The 20,826-nt window shown below is 36.7% G+C and overlaps 2 protein-coding genes across 4 annotated transcripts in view; both read left to right on the forward strand.

Moving 5' to 3' along the window:
* LOC138748470 (uncharacterized) overlaps positions 1 to 20,369 on the forward strand; it is a 126,108-nt gene extending 105,739 nt beyond the window's left edge. For both annotated transcript variants that reach the window (XM_069908737.1, XM_069908738.1), the window contains one exon: positions 20,277 to 20,369. In XM_069908737.1, the coding sequence (XP_069764838.1) occupies positions 20,277 to 20,290 (14 nt within the window). In that variant the 3' untranslated portion in view covers positions 20,291 to 20,369. The remainder of the gene's footprint in view (positions 1 to 20,276) is intronic.
* A 6-nt stretch (positions 20,370 to 20,375) lies between these two features.
* The window catches only part of cdk17 (cyclin dependent kinase 17), a 211,236-nt gene continuing 210,785 nt past the window's right edge, over positions 20,376 to 20,826 (forward strand). Inside the window, exon 1 of one of the 2 annotated variants that reach the window (XM_069908733.1) lies at positions 20,376 to 20,474. The gene's annotated coding sequence lies outside the window, so the exon portion shown is untranslated. The remainder of the gene's footprint in view (positions 20,475 to 20,826) is intronic. The other variant, XM_069908736.1, reaches the window with a different exon arrangement.

Raw genomic sequence — 20,826 nt, forward strand, 5'->3', positions numbered from 1 at the left:
AAAAAATTTTTTGCTAAAAATACATGGGATTCTATTATGAAAAATGTACATTCATCCTCTCTCTGTGCTAGACATTCCGTACTTATAATTTAAAGTAATCCATAGGGCCCACTACTCCAAAGTTCAATGAGCTAAATTTTATCCCAATATATCCTCTAAATGTGATAAATGTACAACTCAAGAAAGAACTTTATATCATATGTTTTGGCTACGTCCCTCTCTTTGTAACTATTGGAAATAAATATTTAGTTCATTATCTTTAATTCTTGATATCAATCTGACTCTGAGCCCTTTTATTGCTATTTTATTTTGGAGTGAGTGGACCAGTGGACTTAATTTTGACTCCATCAAAAAGTGACCCCCAAATAGTCACTTTTGTTTCCCTAATTGCTATGAGGCTTATTCTACTGCAATGGAAAGATGTTGTCCCTCCCACACATCCACACTGGTTATTGGATTTGATGGCATCCCTTTCTCGGGTAGGATGGTGGCGCACTATGGTTGTAGCAGCAGCAGCTCTAGATCCCAGGACAAGTAAATATGCCATGCACAAACCTGGATTTTAGAAGAGTTTTCAGTGAAACATAGTGAGTTTGGATCTGCAAACTGGGTTGCCAAACAATGAGCAGGTCACTGAGACGAAGCCACAAGGTTTGTAGCTCAACGGTCGTGGAGTGAGGCCTACTGAAGAGGTTGCGAGGTAGCGTGGCGATGTAGACTCAGCCTTCCAGTGGTGCCTGCTTTGATGGTTGTGGAAATGGTGCAACGTGGTGGCAATGGAGATGGTGTCCCGATACAACAGGAGTGGACCACAGTCTGTACGGAGCAGTGTTAGCCCTGAGAAATCCCAAAGGATGTGTTGGTCATGGTTGATGTCGACCTGAGGTGTGAGGCCTCAAGGTATTCGGATTGTCCAAGGTTTGGTGGGTGGGGGGGGGGGGGTGGTGGGCTTTGAGGCTTTACCGCCTCGAGAAACTGTGACTTGGTTAGTAATTTCCCTTTTGAATCTGGCAGACTTTAACATCTAAGTCCTGCTGATGCCAGTAAACCAGCCCTAAGATGGCTACAGTTTTCCTGTTTGTAACATCCAAACGGAACTGCGACCGGGATTATTTGTGTTCATTGCTTGTTCTTTGAAGTCTGGTGTTTGTAGCACTGTTGTTCATTTGATATTGGTTAGGGTTTAAATGATTAATGTTCTAAGATTGATAGTCTATGTAAAAAGATGGCTGCGCCGGTGTATTTTGGCTGCCTGTCATCGTTTAGATAGTAACCAATATATTCCTAATTGTATGTTCAACACTTTGGATTAATGTGCGTAATGTTAAATGCGCTATATAAATAAGCTACTACTACTATACAGAAAATTAGGTGCTCAACTACAGTACTACAATGAGTATTAAATTCTCTTCAGGGTTCTCTTTTCAACTATTTTCAAAATTTATAGATCAATTATTTTTGGTCCTTATAATTTTTTTCCTTTCTTTTTTTTTCAACCTATTAGTATCAAAATTAGTAGTTGATGCCTGACTTTGCCAGCAATCACTCTAGAAATTAGATTAGCATAGAGTTTTTTTTTCCTTTCATTTCATCAGTAATGTAGATCATATGTATCTTGTTTACTGTTGTTTATCATTTGTAATTCTATTTTATCTTTACCTGAACATTATATCACATGTTTCTCAAAAAAACCAATAAAAAGATTGAAAAAGAAAGAAAAAATTAAATAGTTAGGGTGTCTGAATACAGCATCAAAACCCACAATAAAGAAACAAATCCACTGTCACTACAAATTCCTCCAAGGCAATGCAACCACTAATCTTGTCTGATAATAAAATTTGCTAGTATTCCTTAGACAGCTCCCATTTTCCAACAACCAAGCAGTGACCATGCTGGTCAGCACACTTTCCACCACTCATCTGCAGAAATTTGCCAATGTTTCTGATGTCATACCAAATTTCTGCAGGCACTGATGTAGTTTTTTCACAATGCCATTAGTGTGCTATGTCCAGGAAAGATCCTTTGATATAGTGACTTCCAAGAACTTAAATGTGCTCACCCTCTCCACCTCTGATCCTCCAATGATCACTGGACTGTAAACCTCTGTTTTCCCTTCCTGAAGTCAACAATCAACTCCTTGGAGTTATTGTCATACAGAGCCACACAATTGTAGGTGTAAAATGAGTAGAGCTGGGGTTTAAGAACACAGCCCTGTAGTGCTCCAGTACCGATGGAGATTGTAGAGGAGACGTTCTTCACTGATTGTGGTCTGGAGGTGAGGAAATCCATGATCCAATTACCCATTGGGGTGTTGAGTCCCAGGTCTTGGAGTTTGCTGATCAGTTTTGAGGGGATGATGGTGTTAAATGCTGAACTGTGATCGATAAAGGGCATTTTGATATGCATCCTGTATGCATCTTTACTGTCCAGGTGTTTCAGGGTTTTGTGTAGAGCCAGTGAGATGGTATCAATGTAGACCTGTTGTTATGATAGGGGAACTGGAATGGATCCATGTTGCCACTCAGAAAGGAGCTGATATGCTTCAACACCAGCCTTTCAAAACACTTCATCACTGTTGATTTAAGTGCTGCTGGTCGACAGTCATTAAGTTCTTCTTTGGCACTGGTATGACTGACACCTATTTGAAACAGGTGGGCACCATGCCCTGCTGGAGTGAGACTTTGAAGCTATCCTTGAATACAGTGGTAAGTTGGTCAGCACAGATTTTTAATACTCAGATGGGTATCTTGTCTGGAGTCTCCCTAGTAATCTCTTCACTTCTTTCAATGACCCAGGGTATATCCCATCAGAATGTGGGGACATTCACTGTAATGCCCTTACATTTTAGCACCCTCCATATTATATTCTCTATCACTATATGATTTTCTCTTTGTTAAAGACCAACGCAAAGCACTCATTTAGTACCTCACCCACTTCCTCTGACTCCCTCATTAAATTCCCTCTGTCCTTTGAAAGGTCCATCCACATCCTTGGATTAATTAGAAGAATTTTGTGGCAGATGATTTTCTATGAGGATTGAATTTTTTTTAGGGTGTGTATTTATTGCCCTAGAGGTTAGGGAAACCTACACTGCAGGGTAAAAGATTTCCACATAGATTAGGGAGTGAAAGTGAAATGGTGATGTATTTTCATTCACTATGGTCTGTAGCTTGAGAAGAAAGTGCAGTTTGTGATCTAATATTTCTGCTGTATGTTTCCTTAGTGGGAAAAACTGCAGGTTTTCAGATTCCCCAAGTCCTCCTCATCCTACAGAATGTCACTGACCACAAACTCGAGACATAAACAAGTTAAAGAGTAGGTAAGAGGCTGGGTGTTCTGCAATGAGTCACTCATCTCCTGGCACAATTTATAATTGAAATTGGATTGCTGATATGGAAACTGCTGTCAGAGTGCACTTTGTGGTAGACACAATGGTTTATGGTGGGAGAGGAATGATATGCATGGGTGACATCTGAGTAGTTCCTTGACTTAAATGGTGTTAAGCTTCCTGAATATTGTTTGAACTGCATTAGTTAAGGTAATAACTCACTTCCTGACATTATCTACAACACTTAATCAGCAGTATTATGAAACACTCACCAGTGACTCTTCTAACATGCATTTTAGATGGTGTGAGAAGTCAGTCCCTTCTGCTGTAGATTCAGCCTCTTGTAGGTGCAGTGTTTACATGGTTGGTCCATAATTTCTGTCTCTGGTGACTTTGAGGATGTTGATGCTTTGCTCTCGTAATGCCATTGAATGGTAGTTGATTAGACTCTCTTGTTGGGGATAATTATTGTTTGTCAATTCTGTGGTTGACTTTTCCATTGATCAGGTTATCTCGGTCTTGCTGCTTGCAGAATGGCCTGCCTCATTTGCTGAGGGGTTGTCTGTGAAATTGAACATAGCCATCAGTAAGGTCATCAGTGAACATCTCCATTTTAACAATATGATAAAAAGACAAGTGTTAAAGTGTTAAAGGACTTATTTAGAACCTCACAAGTGATTGAAGATGCAGGTGAAGGAGGTCGGGTCAATGATACTGTCCTGAAGAACTCCTTCATTGATGCCTGAGGGCTGAGATGATTGACCTTTCAACAACTATATAGTCTATACAGTGCAGTATACCAGCCATTCTCAACTGTTTTTTTGGCAATGGAACTGTTCAAAGTCATAGGACTCTGCTCAAAGTTTATTGGCCTCCTTTCCTGTGAAGCAGTCAAGTGTTGGTTTCTTCTGTACTACTCTACTACTGACTACATTAAAAAAACACATTAAAAAGTACTTATATTACGTGAGGTGAAGAGAAACAATGCTTTTATTTAAATGCGTTGTTTAAATGTGTTATTTAAATGTGGGTGGGGGGTGGTGGTGGGCTTTCGGGCCCCGGTTGAGAATGTCTGCACACAAAGTATATGACTTCATACACTGGATGGTTTCACTTTGTTATGCCCATTGACTTCAGCTTCAACAGCGTTCCTTGAGATGGATCACATATCCTATAAATGCCAGGATATAAATAATTGTTTTAAGCAATTTTATATGAAACTATATAAATCAGTCTACACAGGATGACAATAAAATTGATTGATTTTTAACTCAAATAAATTTGCCTAAATTAAGTATAGGAGAACAGAAAATATAGGAACCTCTTTTGCGTTCAAGAGTTTGGAAGAGTTAAAGCTTTTATGACAGATTATGTTATAACCATATAACCATTTACGGAGCGGAAACAGGCCTTGATGGCCTTTCGCGTCCACACCGGTTCACTGATGTTTGTATGTATTTTTATTGATATGGTTCACAGTGTGAAAAATTAAAAAAAATTTAAAAAACAATTGAAATAAAATCCCATCCTTATAAAAATGGAAAAAATTACATGGTCAGTCGTCAGAAATCAGAATAATCATCAGTTCTGAAATTATAGCAAAACAGCAAGTTTATACAGTAGCTATGACCCATATCCAATAGCAACGTCCTGCGATGTAAACTTTGAAATTTGCATATGCTTGCGTTATATTTTATATTGTATATAGATATATTTTAAAAGGAGATAAATGGTTGTAGGTTTTTTAGTGTAGGTCATATACAAACTTCAAAACAGATCTCATTTAAAATTCTAGAGCTTGGCTCAAGCCAGACAGTCAAGGGCCCGACTGCCTTTGTAAAAACTTTGAAGAATGCCTATAAGGACTTCACAAGTTGATGTTAATTGGACATGCTATTGAGTAATGGATTATTGTTTTGGAAAGCAACAGATGAACGAACTTAGAAGATTGGGTCCGGTGCCACAGTCTGAGTGAAGTTTGCTGTTCTAAGAGGATCATGTGGTTTTCTCTGTGAGAGAGAGAGACAGAGAGAGCGATGGAGAGAGAGAGAGAGAATTCAGTTCTACAGTTCAGCAGCAGCAGCTGGGACTGGAACATGACAAGTTGGCAAACTTATGGAAAAACCCCATTTTGAAGACTGGTTGTGAATTCTGAAGGCCTGGTCAAAGCCCTTGTGGTCCATACAAGAGGAGATGGCTGGCTGCATAATGTTTCACTTGAAATAAGGGAAATAAAAAGGAACTCTGTGGTGACCTGAAAGAAAGAGGTTATCATCTGGAAAACCCTGATGAGGCAAGTTTCTTCAGCAAGACACTGAAGTGACTGATTGGAAGGAATCAGTTGTGGGTGTCCACTGAGCAACAAATCTCTCTCTGAAAACCAACAAGAACCTTCATGAGCAGTAACCATTTACCTTTCAAGCACCAAAGCCTAGCGAACTTTATAAATGTGAAATTCTGTGCACAGTATAAAAATTGCTTGCAACCAGTGAACTTGGAGGAGTGAGAAGTGAGATTTGACTGTGAATCAAAGAACTTTTCTGAACTTACACACACAATACATTCACGTGTGCTTAGAGTTAGAAGGGGATTAAGTTAGGTTAAGTTAATAGTATCCTGTTTTCATGTTTAAAGATAATTAAAAGTAACTTTTGTTTAGTAACCATTTCTATTGCTGTTGGGTTTTGGGGTCCTCATAACACTTCTTTACAAAACAATAAATCTCCTGGTGAAGATAGATTTACATCAGAATTTTACAAAGATTTTTCAAATGTGCTTATTCCCCAATTTATGGAAGTTTCAATTCAACTGGAAGAAACTGGAAGTTTACCTAATTCTTTTAAGACAACAATTATAATGGTAATTTCAAAAAAAATGGTGAAGATCCATTAATGCCATTGTCTTATAAACCGATATTTTTATTGAATGTGGATTACAAGATAGTGGCTAAATTATTGGCAAATAGGCTGGAAATTTTTTAACAGAAATTAATTAACAAAGACCAAACATGATTTATTTAAAAAAATCAGTGGACAAGTAACTAGGTTGATTTGTTTAATTCATCTCGATCAAAAAAAAGAAAACCAAAGTGTAGCAGTGGCCCTAGATGAAGAAAGGGCATTTGCTAGAATACAATGGAAATTTAATTTTAAGACACTTGCTAAATTTGGCTCAGGACAAACATTTATAAATTGGATGAAAGCATTGTATATTGAACCAAGAGCAAGAGTAATGTCTAATTATATTAAATTAACAAGATCAATAAGACAAGGTTGTCTATTATTGCCAGCTCTTTTTATATTAGTAATTGAACTGTTAGCTGAATTAATTAGAATAGATTTTGATATTAAGGGTATTAAAACAGGGGCTAAGGATCATAAAATTAGCTAATTTGCAGATGATGTAATTATTTATTTGACAGATCCGGAAAATTCATTAGATAAACTATATATGCAATAAGAACAATATGGAGCAGTCTCAGGATATAAAGTTAATTGGGACAAAAGTGAAATTATGCCACTGACCTTTGGTGATTATAATCAGTATAGGCAAAATGCGAGATTTAAATGGCCTGAACATGGAATAAAATATTTGGGAATTAGAAATGACAACCAGTTAAAGAGTCTTTTTAAAATTAATTATGGACCATTGTTTAAGAAAATTGAAGAAGATTTTAAAAAAATAGGTTGATTAACAAATTACATTAATTGGCTGAGTAAATTGTATTAAAATGAATATTTTCACAAGGATGCAATATTTATTTCAATCTTTGCCCACTGATATTCCTAAAAAGTTTTTTAAGAATCTAAATAAAATTATAAGGAAATTCTTGTGATATGGCAAGATGTGGAAGATTTCTTTGGAAAAATTAACTTGGAGATTTGAATCGGGAGGTCTACAACTTCCAAATTTTGAGTTTTATTATAAAGCGGCCCAATTATGATTTCTTTCTACATTTTTTTGAGGAAGGAGAAGTGGATTGAGTTAATTTAGAATTGAATAAAATAGGTGAATAAGAATTTGAAGAATTCCTAAGTAAATGGAATGGGGTAATATTAACTGGAGAAATAGACACACCAATATTAAAACATTTGGTTCGAATGTGGCATCAGGTACATATGTTGATGGAAGTTGAGGGGTATAGATTAGTGAGAATGTCTCTGATACAAAATAAATTGATCCTGTTCACATTGAATAATACAAGTTTTATTAACTGGTCAAAAAAAGGAAAAAAATTATTAAAGACTTATCAAGGCAGATATTTAATGACATTTGATCAATTGAAAGCTAAAGTATGGAATACAAAATAATACAATATTTGGATGTTATCAATTAAAGGCTTATCTATGAAAAAGATTAATTACATCCTATTTACTATTTGAAAATGATAAAATAGAAACAATAATATCAATCCAAACACAAAAAAATTGATATCAGTTATGTATTGTGACAGTGTATTTAGAGGTAGCTTAGGAGGAATTGTTCGAGTAGCTTGCACACACACATTTTAAAACATAGAATTTTTGCAGAAATTTTACAGAATGCTTTTTGCAAAGAGAACAACTTACTTGGGAGAGCATGTGATTTTTGCAGACAGAGACACAGAAAAGTTTTGCTCTCAGAGAGGCAGGGAGTGCGAGAGAAAGAGAAATCAGTTCCAGAGGGATAAGCTGTTAAACTTTGGTCAAAGTAGAAGACTGGCGGCGTGAAAGGTGACCTGAAAGAAAGAGGATCATCTGGAGAACCCTGAAGGGTGTAAGACTGATAGAGAAGGAATCAGTTGTGGATGTCCTGGAAAAGGAATATCTCTCTGAAAATGAGCAAGAACCCTCCTGAGTGGTAACCATTTGCCTGTTAAGCACCAAAGACTGGTGAACTTTGTTAATGCTAACTTCTGTGCACAGTACAAGAATTGCCTGCAACCAGTGAGATTAGACTGTGATCCAAAGAACTTTTCTAATCTTAAATACACATTACACACACCTGTGCTGAGTATTAGAGGGGGGATTAAGTTAAAGTTTAATTCTGTTTTCTTGTTCAAATATAATTACAAACTATTTTTGTTTAAATAACCTTGTGTTGTGCATATCTATTGCTGCTGGTTTTTGGGGTCCTCTGGACTCTGTAACAGTATTTATTACTTTTGAGGGGAGTAAAGAAGAAAGATCTTCATAAATCTAAAAAAAAGGTGGGAAATGGACCCGGGTATAGATATAATGATAGAAATTGGACACAAATATGTTACGATAGTTTGAAAAATACAATAAATGTTTGATATAGAATGGTGCGATACAATTTCATACATCAATTATACATTACACCACAAAAGCTTAATAGATTGAAATCAGATATTTTGGATCAGTGTTTTCTATACAAACAGGATATAGGCACTTTTTTACACTTTACATGGACATGCCCCAAATTGAACTCCTTTTGGACTAATTTAATAGATTTTCTTGAACAGGTAATAAATGTTAAGCTTCCGAGAAATCCTATGCTGTTTCTTTTGTCAAAGATTAGTTTAGATTCAAAATTAAATTGGTTTCAAGAAGCGGTTTCATGGAAATTGGACACTGATTTGGTATTAGCTACATTGAATATTGGAAAAGATTACATATAATTTAAAGAACTAATATTTTTTTGAAAATTTGTTTTTCATATATGAAAAAAATTGGTGTTATCACTTTATAAATAACTTAAAATATGTTAATTAGTAGAATTTGGTATGAACTTTGTCACTCCCTGGCCTCACTTAAATTCATTTTATTTTACTTTTATGAGATGTTATTTGTGTTTTTTTTAACATATATACTTAGATTTTGAATTAAGTGTTATATATTACACAGCAGTGTTTTATTTTACTATATACTTATATTTAAAAGATATAATTGTCATTGTAAGTATTAGAGTAATTAAGTCACAATTTATTAATTAGGCAATATCCAGTGTTGCTAGAAAATTAGTCTATCCTTTTTCTCTTTCTTTCATTTGCTTTTTCTTTTATTAATTTCTTTTTTTATTAAAGACTGTTATCAAGGCAGATATTGGGGTTTTTCTGCATGGCAGGGGGTGGGTGGGCAAGGAGAAAATGAGGCTCACAAGCTTTGGGAGGGTAAATGTTCTCAAAACCTTTGCGAACATACTAACTGGATTTCTTTCTTTCTTTTCCAATCATTATTGATTTTAATATACAATAAACTTCTAATCTTCTCCATTCAAACAAGCCATGGTTTGAGAAAACCATTGGACTATAGTAGGCGGAGTGGGGTCCTTCCAGTTAAGAAGAATTGTTCTCATAGCCATCAGGGTAGTAAAAGCTATCATCCTTTGCTCCTAAATCTCCAAAAAGAGCAGTTAAGGGATTTGGTTATAAATCAATTGCAAGGTTTGCTGAAAGAGGACCAAAGACATCTTTCCAAACCTGGACAGGACCAAAACATATGGGTCAAGGAAGCCATATGTCATAGATTGGATTCAAATTAGGAAATATATAGGCAAGGGAGTGTCTAGCACACATTTATGAAGTATTATCTAGTTTAAGAATTGTTGCTCACATCTCTGCAGGTAAAGACTTTTGGAACTCCTGCTCCCATGCCCTTTTACATTTTTCAATCGAGACTGGTTACAATTTTAATAACGTATTATATGCGATTGCTATTAAACCCTTCAAAGAGGGATTCAAACATATGATGCAGTCGGGGAAAATTAGTTAAATTTCTGATTTAAAAATATTTAAACAAATGCGAATTATGCAAATCATATTTGAAAGTTGTTCAAAGGACATAAGATAACCTTCCATGAACAGATCCCAAAAGTGCATGATACCCTTGAACTTCCAAAAAGAAAAAGCTCGACCATTTACAGATGGCTGAAAAAAATAATTAAATTAAATAAAGCCAGATAAAGTGTTTTAAATTAAAACTTCCGGAACTGAAACCATATCCTTAATGTGTGCTTGGGTATAGTTATGTGTGCTTGCTTAGTTATCAGATTACTAACCTTGGTAAGTGCAAAAGGAAAGGCAGCTCCAAATAGGGAAACTATTGAAAATTTCTCTTTTATATTTTATTTAAAATTTTAAATCACATAACAAAACATTCATTACAATATATTAGTACAAACATATCGTGATTAAATTAAAAAACGACCCAGCCTCCCCAAACACCCCACTAATACCCTCCCTCCTCCCTTACCCACCTACAAAGAAAAGAAAAAGCAAATACAATCATATTCAAACTTTTTGGCTGCGGAAGCGGTGACATCCACCGAAGTGGTCCGAGAGATCAAATTTTAATACCAATAACTTTCAAATATGAGCTCCAGACTTTAACAAAGAAAAAGTATTTATCTCTCAAATTGTATGTTATCTTTTCTAAAGGAATACAAGCTTTCCTTTCATTATGCCATCTTTTTATGCTTAAAACCAAATCAGGCTTCCATATAATAGCTAAAAAAATTTTAGAAACAGCCAAAGCCAAACGTAAAAATTCAATTTAATACATTGTCAATCTCAACCCTAAAGCAATCAACTTAATATCCTATCGAAAATTTCTTGATTAATTTCAATTCCAGATTTACCCATGATGGACATTCAAGTTTATCAGAATAATAAATCCAGAATATATCAAATATTAATTGTCTGATAGTAGAATCTAAGATTGGGTAATGCCAAGCCCCCATCCCCATTTCAACTTCTGTAATTGAGCTTTATTTAGCCTAGCACCTTTATTCTGCCAAATATAGGAAGATGTCTTGGAATCAATCGTATCAAAATAAGATTTGGGGATAAAAATTGGAATGGCTTGAAATAAATACAAAAATTTAGGTAAAATCATCATCTTGATTGCATTAATAAGACCTACTAATGATAATGATAGTGGGGACCATCTAAATAGGGATTGTTTGGCCAGAGTTTTTAACGGACATTCTTAATTTCTTGCTACATTGGTCAGAGGTTCCCATCTTCTTCCAAAGGACATCCATTATTCTGATGCCCAAGAAGATCAAGCGAACATTTTTTCATGATTCGTGGCTGATAGCATTGATGATGTGTCTACTGCGGTGAAGTGTCTACTGCGATGAAATGCTACTGTGATGAAGTGCTTTGAGTGGTTAGTTGTGGAGCGAATCAACTCCTACTTTGGAAGGACTTGGACCAACTTCATTTTGCCTATTGTCACAATTGATCAACACCAGATGCCATCTCGTTGGCCCATTACCCTGTGTTTGATCAACAGGTCTACAGGATCTCCACTGTCAGTCATTTCATAGATATGAGGGAAATCTCAAAGCATTTTTGGGTGTAAAAAGAATAAGAGATTAATCTTGGGAAGAGTGAGGCTCATTAGAATCATATGGGGGGGGGAAGATTTGTCTATGGAGCAAGAGAACATGTGTAAATCTCAAAGGCTTGTCATTTATTGTTCCCAAGGGGAAAGCATTTCAATAAGATTTCAGACGGGATGGTGAATTTGTTGACCATGTTTGACCATCAAGGAGGAAATATGGCTCTTTTAGTAGATCTCTCAGAGTTTTTATGTTCCTGTGACTAGTGGTGTTCCTCAGGGATCAGTTCTGGGACCATTGTTGTTTGTCATCTATATCAATGATCTGGATGATTAAGTGGTAAATTGGATCAGCAAGTTTGCAGATGACAAAGATTGGAGGCATTGTGGATAGTGAGGAAGGCTTTCAAAGATTGCAGAAGGATCTGAACCATTTAAAGGAATAGGTTGAAAAAAATGGCAATGGCAGAGAGAATTTAATTCAAACAAGTGTGAGGTATTGTACTTTGGATCGACAAACCAAAGTAAGACATAAATGGTAAAGAGTAAGGGCACTGAGGTAGAACAGAGGGGTCTGGTAAAGTTGTATAAAACATTTTTGGTCACCTAACTACAGGAAGGATGTCAATAAGATTGCAAGAGTGCAGAGAAGATTTACTAGGGATTTACAGGGAAAGGTTAAATAGGTCAGGACTTTATTCCCTGAGCATAGAAAAATGAGGGGAGATCTGATAGAGGTTTATATCGGTAACTTAACTTTTTCATTAAGCTTGGGGATACCATTCAAGTGAATGGTACCAGTGCTGAGGGATCAGATGCAAGGTTGAATTTGCTAACCTTGATAAAGGATCGAGCACTAGAGCACAATAATTATAGAATTCGTCTGGATTTAATGATTAGCCCATGAATCAGAGGATACTCCATTTGACACCCAATGCTTCCCATACTTGTGCAGTGCAACACATTGGTACACAGTCTGCAGCTTGTTACATCATGACTTGACTTCACAAATGAAGATTTAGGAAGGGGGCTCTCCACATCTGCTGCAGGCTTGCTGGTGGATGACGAGGCCAATGATGGACAGACATGCCCGGCCGCAGCAGCTGCAGGGAAATTCTGTTCTGGGTTTGGTGCTGCTGTGTCATGGTTCTTCTTCCATCTCCTTTTGTCCTCAAGGCCAGCCCTGCGTGCATTCTCGAAGGAGGCGATAGACTGGTGAGTTGCCAGCCACATGATTGGAGGCTAGAGCAGACCACTGGCGATGGTCAATGTGACAGGCACCAAGGGATTTCTTCAGAGAGTTATTGTACCGCTTTTTCGAAGCTTCTCTGTCACAGTAGCCAGTGGAGAGTTAGACATACTGCACAATCTTGGGCAGGTGATGATCCTCCATCCTAGTGATGTGCCTGCTCAGCATAGCTGCATCTTCAAAAGCATGGTCTAGATGCTTGTAACCTCCGCCTGTTTGAGGACTTCAATGTTGGTGATGAAGTCACTCCAGAGGATGTTGAAGATGGTATGGAGGCAGTGTTGGTGGAAGTGCTCAAGGAGTTGTAGGTGGTGACAGTAGGTGACCCACGACTCAGAGCCATACAGTACAATGGTCAGTACAATGGCTCTGTTCACATTGATCTTTATGCTTTTCTTCAGATGCTTGTTGTTGTACAGCCTGTCGACTTTTGTTTGCCTTTGCCAGTCCGCTTTCAACTTCTTTATCGATCTTGGCATCTGACGAGAAGGTGGTAGCTGAGCTGGTGAACTGTCTTCAGCTCAGTCTCACCGATGGTAATGCAGGTAGGGTGGCACTCTTCCTGAGGTGGGCTAATGGAGAATTTCTGTCTTCTTCAAGTTGTCATGGACAAGTCACAAAATTTGGTGTTTTGCGGCAGCAACATAATGAAAAAATGGACACAAAAACTATGGATTTTGCTTAATCTAAAATAAAAATACAATCTGATGAAAATACTCAACAGGTCAAGCCATATCTGTGGAAAGAAAAAATAATTTAAGTTTCTGTTCAATTTTTGTACCTAAATGTTAAAATTGCTTTTCTTTTACATATTTGGAACTGACTTTAGTGTATTTTCTTCGAATTCCTATTTTATTTCAGTTTCTTAATTTCTTTCATTCGAGTTGAGATGAATGTTCCTCCAAGGATTGTTCTTGTGCTGCACCCTCCCTTGATTATTTTTTGTGGCGGAGTTAAATGTGGTAACTGACTGCGTGCAGTATACATGCTTGGAGTTGGACCAATGTGATATTGGTTTCCTGTGATGTGATCTTAGGTGTTATTATTCAAATCACACAACTTTGTTGCTTAATGGTATTGTTTGATATAGAACAGAGTTCTTACTCTCTTTCCCACCCCACCCACTACCCCCTCCCCAACACCTGTAACACATCAGGATGAAGCATTTTTTTTAGTAAAACCAAGTTTTTGACATTCACTGTAAGTCAAATGTACACCATAAATAAACAAATTGTACTGATTTTGAAATTCAACTTGGTCCTTTTGGACTCTGTCCTTCTGAGCTGGTGAATATAATGCTCCTTCAGAATATTTTTAGTTGAAATTGTCTTGTTTTGTCAGCTTAACCATGCCCAGGGAACAAAAACACTCCATTCACTGCAACCATTTTATTTAAAAGCTGCACAATCATTTCCAACTTGCTTCTATGTGTTGCTCCAGAGGCAGGGCAGATGTGGTCAGGATATCTGACGGAAGAGGGGAAGGAGGTTTAATGTCTTGGACCCTGTTCCCCAATTGTGTTTTGAGGCTCAAGTTGCTGTCCCCAGCTTCTGAATGAGTAAAGCACTGATCTAAGTTGGCACTGTCTGGAATCTAGAGACACAGGTTCAGCCATACTGCATTGTTGTACTCTCCAAGGTACAAGTCACTAACCCCTTGAATTTCCAAGTCTCCAGATCATTCTTGACACCAGTGTTTAATATCAGGTAAGCAGAAATCTGGCCTTGAAAGAGTCGTGAGTTATACTTCAGTTGTTGCTTTCAGCACTTGTCAGAAATAATTCATTTCTTGCTAAACTTTGACATTTTGTTTGAATAAGATTGTGGTGTCAGATGCCATGCTTTCCACCACAAATAATTACTGGTTTTTTTTCTGCAACATTGCTTGGCTGTGCTAAAGTCCTCAAAAGTCCAGTTTCCTGCTGTTATAGTTACCCACAGCCCAGAAATGGCAATGTGCAGAATTCTACTCTCGAATTGGGATGTGAAACATTAAGGAAATTTAATTTTGATATGAGCTTTATATCATGGATTAAGTTGATCTATACTACCCCCTTAGCTATTGTAGTTACTAATAATAACAAATCCTCCTTGTTTAGGTTGTTTAGGGGAACTGGACAGGGATTTCCCCTTAGCCCCTTGCTATTTGATCTAGCCACAAAACAGCTGACGTGGACATTACCCCTCCATAAATCTTCGTCCGTGAAACCAAGCCAAAGAAGAAGAAGGAGAACCTCTAGCAATAGCCATTAGAGACTTTCATGAGGTTCAAGGAATTTCCCAGAGATGGAGTAACTCATAAGATTTCTTTGTATGCAGTTGACTTATGTTTATATTTCAGATCCAAAAAGATCTATCCTAGTTATGTTATCTGTGTTTTCTCAGTTCAGTTTTTTTCTTTGGACATAAATTAATCCTTCATAAAAGTGAACTTTTTCCAATTAATATGCAGGTCCCTATCTACATTCAAGTTCCATTAAAGATTGTTAGAGATAATTTCACATACTTAGAAGTTAAAATTACTAAAAGATTTAAAGGTTTATATAAACTCAATTTTTCTCCTCTATTTGAGTATGTGAGATTATCTTCTTCTAGATGGTCTTCTTTATCATTATCTTTAATAGGTCTGTGACAGAGTATATAGATATGTTTTTGGGAGATAAATTGGGGGAAGGTTTGTTAGAATAGTTCACATACAAACACTTTAAACAGATCTTATTTGAAATATTGGAGCTCTGCTAATGCTAGACATATCGGCCCCACAACCTTTGCAAGAGCCTTGGAGAGTGCTCAAGAGACTTCACTAATGGATTGTTGTTTACAAAAATGCAACAGATAAAAGAGTTTGTCAGAGCCGCAGATTATCTGGAGCTGTTCTAAGTGAGCCATGTGGTTTGGCAAGCAGAGAGAGTCAACAGGCCTTTTCTCTCAGAGAGAGAGAGAGCGAGAGAGAGAGAGAGACACACACACACACACACACACACACACACACACACACACACACACACACACACACACACACACACACACACACACACACACTTCTACAGTGTTACAGCCAGGAACAGCAGCTGGGACTGGAATAGAACAAGCTGGCAAGCTTTCCATTTGGAAGACGGGTTCTTTTTTTCAGCCTGGTCAAAGCCCTTGCGGTTCATGCAAGAGGAGAGGTCTGGCTGTCTAATGTTTCACTTGGTATAAGAGAAACAAAAAGGAACTCTGTGGTGACCTGAAAGAAAGAGATTATCTGGAGAACCCTGAGGGGCAAGTTTCGCCAGCAAGACACTGAAGTGGCTGATTAAAAGAGAATCGATTGTGGATGTCCATCGTACAACAAGTCTCTCTCTGAAAACCGACAAGAATCTTCCTGAGTGGTAACCATTTACCTTTCAAGCACCAAAGCCTGGTGAACTTTATAAATGTTAAATTCTGTGCTCAGTATAAGAATTGCCTGCAACCAGTGAACTTGGAGAAATGAGAAGTGAGATTGGACTGTGAACCAAAGAACTTTTCTGAACTTACACACATATTACATACACGTAGAATTAGAAGGGGTTTAAGTTAGGTTAGTTAAGTCATCAGTGATAAGTTAAAGTGTGATTCTGTTTTCATGTTTAAAGATAATTAAAAGCAACTTTTTTGTTTAAGTAACCATTTGTCTTGCTGAATATCTATTGCTGCTGGGTTTTCAGGTTCTCTGGGCTCTTAACAACACACACACACTATTGTATTTTCAGTTTTGTTCTCTTTTCTTCATTGTATTGTATTTCTTTTTGTTAATTTTTGTTCTAAATTTTATTTAATTGTTTGCATCATTGCAGGAAAAAATGAATAAAACATTAATCAGATATCCATAGACAATGATACAAAAAAAAGTACTTTTATATATTTTTTCCCCTATTTCCCCATCCCACCCAAAAGTAAGAAAAGGAAAGAAACACCTACCATTTAATATACAATAATATTATCATAGACAATCATTCTTTCTTTGGCTTGGCTTCGCGGACGAAGATTTATGGAGGGGGTAAAAAGTCCACGTCAGCTGCAGGCTCGTTTGTGGCTGACAAGTCTGATGCGGGACAGGCAGACACGATTGCAGCGGTTGCAAGGGAAAATTGGTTGGTTGGGGTTGGGTGTTGGGTTTTTCCTCCTTTGCCTTTTGTCAGTGAGGTGGGCTCTGCGGTCTTCTTCAAAGGAGGTTGCTGCCCGCCAAACTGTGAGGCGCCAAGATGCACGGTTTGAGGCGTTATCAGCCCACTGGCGGTGGTCAATGTGGCAGGCACCAAGAGATTTCTTTAGGCAGTCCTTGTACCTTTTCTTTGGTGCACCTCTGTCACGGTGGCCAGTGGAGAGCTCGCCATATAACACGATCTTGGGAAGGCGATGGTCCTCCATTCTGGAGACGTGACCCATCCAGCGCAGCTGGATCTTCAGCAGCGTGGACTCGATGCTGTCGACCTCTGCCATCTCGAGTACTTCGAGTAAATCATTAATTATTATTAAAAATTACTAATTAAGAGGAGTGGATAAGATAGACAGAAAATTATCCATAAAATCCATATATGGTTTCCAAATTCTATAAAAATTTTCAACTCGATTCCTTAAACTATACGTAATTTTTTCCAAAGGTATGCAATTTTGCATCTCATTATACCCTCTACTTAATAATACTTCTTTCTCATCTTTCCCTGACATCGCTCTACATTTCTTTGCAGTTGCTATTGCGATACTTAAAATTTTTTCTTGTTATTTGTCCAATTTCAATTTTATATCCTTTTCATTAATATCTGCAAGTAAAAATGTTCTTGAATCCTTTGGTATATTTATCTTCATAATTTGCCCTATAATACTCAGTTCATTCCAAAACCTTTTCACTTTTTCACAAGACCACACTGAATGCAAAACTGTCAACTATTTCTTTCACACATCAATTGATGAAAAAAATATATTGAACCATTTGATATCTAACATTTACTGTATTTGTAATACTTTCATAAGATAATTTTGACCAAATCTCCTCCTGAATTTGTATATTTAAATCTCTCTCCCATTTGATTTTTGATCTATATTAATATTTTTTCTTTAGAGTCTCATGTAATTTTAGATTGAAAAAGAAATTCATTGTACTCTTCACAATCTGTTTCTTTTTCATACTTTTATGTTTACTGGAGACTTGTTTCAGCAGAAGCCTTTATTTTAATCATTTTGTTGTTTCAGCTGGTGGGAATGTAATATAAGTGTTTTGCATATCAAAAGACAATAATAAAATGTCTTGCTATTTTGACATTTCAGTTTTAATTTCCATATATTTCAGCATAAAAGTCGAATCATGAACCCCAAAAAAATCTCAAAAAAGGTGGGGTTGACATATATGCTGGATATACTTTTGAGACTTTAAATTCAGCTCAAAATCCAATCCGTGCTGATCCAGCGTATAAATTAACCCTTGAAAAACAAAAAAAAACAACTGCAACAGATTTTAATTGTGATTTTTATTGAAAGCAACAACACAATTAGCATCCTTCAAAATCGCTATCGTTGTCTGAAAACAACACATTTAAAACCCTTCAAAATCACTGTTTAAACAGTCATCATATGGGTCCCAGTCTGTATCTGATGAGGTGGTTTCTGCTTCGTCATGAGTGTCCGACAATAAGTCATCTTCTGTACAATTAATTGCACAACAGATACTGCACTTTTTAAACTATTTTATCACAGTTTCTACTTTAACTTTGTCCCATGCCTTGAGTACAAAGTTGCACAGCATACCAGGTGATGCAGCACACATTGCTCTGCCTTTTGTTAACGACTTTTCTGCACTCAACATCCATGCATTCCATTCCTCACGCACACGGTCTTTGAATGGCTTGTTCAAGCAGACATCGAGAGGTTGCAATAGAGACATCAAACAATCCTGGATAACTGCCAAGTATTATGTAGTGCTAATCTACTTTTAGTTTTCTCAGTTAAGTGGCTACACAACATATCCCAAAACAGCAAACTCCGTTCTTTGCATAAACCACCTGGCCACCTGTTCCACAGATTGTCTATACACAGTTTTACACCATTTTCATCCATCCATTCTTTTTCATGAAAATATGCAAAAATAACTGCTGGGAATTTCATTTTTGGTTTAATTTTGCATTTGAAGATTACCTTGGGTCTTAACTTTGACATTGTGATCATGCACAATAACACCATGGTAAACCTGGTCCTTTCATGGCCTGTACTTCTGGTTTGCACAGTTTTAACACCTTTCCATTCCACTGTTCTTTTTTACTATCATGTTGAAATTCATGTTTCTGATATTTGCCAAAGCAAACTGGTGTTTTTGCTAGTTCCATATAAACTGGTGAAAACTTGCAACTTTGTGATCAAGATCTTTTGGTAGTTTCTGTGCAATTTTTGTTTTTTTGGCGTAATTACAGATTTTTTTCTATTCATGAAAAGGTTGCACCTGCCGACTATAACCTCAAAATCATCACTGAGGTCTGTGTGTGACTTGGCCCACTTCAGTGCAATTGTTCTTATTTTATTTCAGGTAACTATATAGCAATCTTGCCTCTGTTCCTGTTTCCATTCTGCAACGTGATTTTCCAACTATGGCCAATGAGTGATTCCTTTTCTCAAAGAACATTGCCTTTTTGTTTTTTTTAAGTCTCTTTTTTTTCTTCCTCCAATCTCATGCACATCAAATTTTCTTGCAGCAGCGCAGTTGTTGGTTTTCTTGTCTATTTCTATCACTTTTATCTTAAAGCTTGCTTCATATTTTCATCGTATGTTACGTTGTGTTGATGGACCCTCCATGATAGTAATAACTTCCAGCTAGCTAATGCCCAGCAGATAAATACATGCAATCTATGGGGTCAACATATATGCCGGTCAACAGCCGGACTCAGGCATTGCGAGCTTTGGGATCAACTTATAAACCAGTCAATGGGGCACCTCAGGCAACCAGAAAATGGTGATTGACTTATGCCAAATATACCATAAAACACTTCAAATGAGGCTGAAAGGGGTTGACTTATATGCCAAAATACATGGTGTTCAGAATTTCAAGAGGATATTATTTAAACAGTACTTTCCCACATTTCTTTTGTGGAGTTACAAATTCCCTTTGTGGGTGATGATTCCATCGATGCTTATCTGTGGTACTCCGTCCAAGTGCTTAGTTTTCATTCTGCTTAGTATTTTTTTGTAGCACAGCCACTAAATGTAAGTATGTGAGCAGATTAACTGAATTGTGAGTTCAAAATTTGATATTTGCATTTAATTTCTATATTAGCAAAATATCATAAAACTATAACTGAATATTTCTGTTAATTGCACCATATTAATATTTTACTGTCCTTTTATTGCTATTAATTACAAACCACTCAACTGACAGTTGTTCCACTGTTTCCTTCTCATTACAGCACCTACTTACTGACAAGAATAGAACAACTGTTTTGTCACTCGTCCATCTATTGCTTTTCAAGCAGTTCATTGAAAGATTGAAAAACTGTTAAGAAAAGTAGATTGTGGAATTGATTGTTAAACTTCGGAATCAAACTGAAGAAAATTAATGTAAAAGGATGACCAAGCTTAAAGATTGGAATCTGTGACTAAAATATGTGAGTAACCTTTAATTGTTAAGATTACCCTTTTTTGATATTTGATGGAGGGAAAATTCTCCAGCTGGAAAAGGAGTCAAACATTTAAAGCAAGAATTAATAAAAATAATATATTTGAAATGAATCTTTTTGGAGTCAACTGTATTTATGGGGTCTACTGTATTTTCTGTCTCCTCATCAACTGGTATTGTTGTAATTTCGCCACATGTCCTTGACAAGTTCCACATTGGTCTGATATGGCAGATACATTTTTCAGTCAACTAACATACAAGACAATGACTAGTTATAATTAACTAGTTATATATTCTATATATACAATGCCCTCCATAATGTTAGGGACAAAGACATATTT

This window comes from Narcine bancroftii, chromosome 13, assembly GCF_036971445.1.
Source record: "Narcine bancroftii isolate sNarBan1 chromosome 13, sNarBan1.hap1, whole genome shotgun sequence".
Classification (NCBI taxonomy): Eukaryota; Metazoa; Chordata; class Chondrichthyes; order Torpediniformes; family Narcinidae; genus Narcine; species Narcine bancroftii.